Raw genomic sequence first — 3,091 nt, forward strand, 5'->3', positions numbered from 1 at the left:
CTAAACAATTCAATAACTAAAATATTTTGTTGAAAATGTTCAGTTTAATTTTAAATCTTTTGGTTTTACATTTTTACTTCCATATATAGAATTTACTGTGCCAAAATTTATTTAAGGCTTTGTTAAAGTTATTGATTTTGGCTGACTTGACCACATTTTCAGGTAGGCCATTCCAGTCATTTACTAATTTCTGTTGAAGTAGTATTTTTTGACATCTTTTCTGCAAGGCCACTTAATCAACATCATACCATTTCCTCTTGTCGTCATGGTAGATACGTAGTCTGGTTTGATATCAACATCCAGTAGTCCATTAAGCAATTGATAATTTAATATTTTGTCTTCTCTTCCGCATTTGTAAACCAGTGGACCACCCTAGAAGCTTTAACCTGTCCTCATATTTTAATCCTCTGCAATGCAATGGTATTCTTGATACTCATTTCTGAACCCTTTTTAAGTGTTGAATTTGGTATTTTTTAAAAGGGCACCACACGAATACACCATATTCAAGAATTGACCTAACCATAGATTTATATTTATAAAAAAAGCAAAAAAGCTGCTATAGGTGCATTTTTTAAATTACGTTTTTCAAACCCACAATTCTGTGTGCTTTTCTAGCAGTCTGAAAAACATGATCATTGAAAATCAGCTAGAGTCTATATAATATATATTTATATAAGTATACCAAGATCCATATTTTTTTCTGTCTTAGTTAGTTAGGGGCATCCCACTACCACTACGATCAAAACTTTATATATCTGTGATACGTCCGGTGTTGTTATATGGCACAGAAACATGGCCAATGACAACCAAACTGGAACAACAACTTCAACGAACCGACATGAAGATGCTCCGATGGATGCAATGAATTACTCTAAAGGACCACATCAAACTTACCAAAATCCTGCATCGTGTTGGTTTAAATGATATAAAGGACGAATGCTGGCAACACCATCTGCGGTGGTTTGGTCATGTCAAACGAAGTGAAAACAGTGCCATAACTTCTCTTGCAAATGCTGAAGTACTTGGAACACATCCCAAAGGCCGTCCAAAGAAGTCCTGGTCACCCTCAATCTAGCAAGACATGAAAGCTCTAAATTTGAAAGTGGAATGGATACAACTGATCACCAAACGATTTTTTCACGTTTTTTAATAAAAAAAATTAAATAAAATTAAAGATTCAAAAGCTGGCAACCTATTTTCGTAAGAATATCAATTCACAAAAGTTATGACTGAAACAAAGTTAAAAAAACTAATAATATATAAAATTAAAAAATAATACAAAATGATTCATATTTTATTTATAATAATTAGGAAAATAACCAACTCATAATCTTTAAATACTTCTCCAGTAGCTTTGCAAACATAAACTTCATCATCCGGACCCAAATTTTCAGGCGGATCTTGGGCTATAAATCGAATCTTTCCCAAAAGAGGCATATTTTACGCTTTACGGCGATCAACATGGAGAAGAACAGCAAAAAAAATATACTCGTTTACTCATCAACATCATGATTTTAAAAAATATTTATAATAATTATAAATTGTAACTGAAAGCGGCATGCGAATAGCGCCAAATTTTAATTGACGAGTTGATTGGAACTGATTGCTTTTTATGACAGAATTGTTTTCTTGATCGCGGGTCGAAGCGAACGCTCACCTCGCATCACCGCCACATTTCCTGGCTATTATTTCAGATATTTTTACTAATAAATAAATGGCTTATAAGAAATTCTAATAGCAAATCGACCTAATTTTAAAACACTTCATTGGTCGAAAAACCGACATACATACAAAATAACAACCTATAAGTGATGGCTTGATTAAAGTTTCAGAAAGTGTATATTTGCATGGGCTAGCTGAAAATGTAACAATTTAATGCCACTCAACAAATAATTGAAGCCAGCAGAACCGAACTCGAACCGTACATATGACTGAACCGAACCCAAACTTTAAATATTTCCGAACCGAACCACACCTGAACTTATATATATATATATATATATATATATATATATATATATATATATATATATATATATATATATATATATATATATACTGAAGATATATTATTTTTAATTATATATAGGAGTCCTCATTCTTGTAGCAATAATAATACCAACATGATTTTAGTTTTGAAAGCATTTATGAAATTGCGTGGATTTAAATATATTGCAGGGGATTTTAATTTTCCCAGAATTGATTGGGGTACTTTATCAATCAATTCTGAAAGTAAGTCAATTGAGAAAATATTTGTGAATTTGGTGAAAAATTTGTTCTTGCATCAAGTTGTACAAGAACACACTAGGTTTAGATCTCTGCAGGCTAATCATATTCTAGATTTGATATTGGTAAAAGAATTAGATGAGATTAAAAATCTTGTTCACCTGCCCCCTCTTGGTAAAAATGACCACTGCATTCTGTGTTTTGAGGTGGGCTTGACCATTGATGGTGCTCATAAAATAATAGATAAAACCCGATTGAATTTTAACAAAGGCGATGAACAAGTACCTTCATAAAAATTTATACGGTATGCTTAATAATGAGTTGTCTGTGGCGGATCCAGGATCGTATGTAAACTCATTATGGTGTCACTTTTCAAGTGTAATAAACAGGGCAACTGAAGAACATATTTTTTTTATTATTATTATTCTTTAAAAATCAGGATCTGACAGGCGCAGAAACTGTAACAACATGCAAGGCAGTGAAACAAAAATTAAACAAATAAGTGAGAAAATAAATACAAAAAGTGAGGAAGAGAAATGATAAAACATGAAAATAAAATATGTTAGAATAAAATAAATAATAATAATACAAATAAAAGAAAAGTAATTGACGATGGAATATAAAATGAAGTAACGGCAAATTGATAGACTAGATGATGACTTAGTGGGTTAGTGAGGTGATCGATAGATAAAGGCTAGGCCTGTGTGTGAAAAAGTTTAATGATTATTAATATATTTGGTGACTTATTAATAGACTAAATGATGACTTAGTGAGTTAGTGAGGTGATCGATAAAAGTGAGGTGATCAATAAGTAAAAACTAGTTCAGTAATGATGAAGTTTTCTTAAGTGCTAATATGTTTGAGG

The 3,091-nt window shown here is 31.5% G+C and overlaps 2 protein-coding genes across 2 annotated transcripts in view; both read left to right on the plus strand.

The window, feature by feature from the left end:
* HELRODRAFT_175844 (hypothetical protein) overlaps positions 1-1,512 on the plus strand; it is a gene marked incomplete at both ends in the record, with an annotated part of 4,595 nt that extends 3,083 nt beyond the window's left edge. Inside the window, 2 exons of the mRNA XM_009023225.1 lie at positions 163-284; positions 1,395-1,512. Coding sequence (XP_009021473.1) covers positions 163-284; positions 1,395-1,512 — 240 coding nt within the window. The remainder of the gene's footprint in view (positions 1-162; positions 285-1,394) is intronic.
* A 611-nt stretch (positions 1,513-2,123) lies between these two features.
* HELRODRAFT_175845 (hypothetical protein) lies at positions 2,124-2,728 on the plus strand (the record flags this gene model as incomplete). The annotated part of the gene is made up of 2 exons (XM_009023226.1): positions 2,124-2,507; positions 2,666-2,728. 2 exons carry the CDS (start codon positions 2,124-2,126, stop codon positions 2,726-2,728), a joined length of 447 nt encoding a protein of 148 aa, XP_009021474.1.
* Positions 2,729-3,091: the final 363 nt, after the last annotated feature.

This window comes from Helobdella robusta (assembly GCF_000326865.2).
Source record: "Helobdella robusta unplaced genomic scaffold HELROscaffold_35, whole genome shotgun sequence".
Lineage (NCBI taxonomy): Eukaryota > Metazoa > Annelida > Clitellata > Rhynchobdellida > Glossiphoniidae > Helobdella > Helobdella robusta.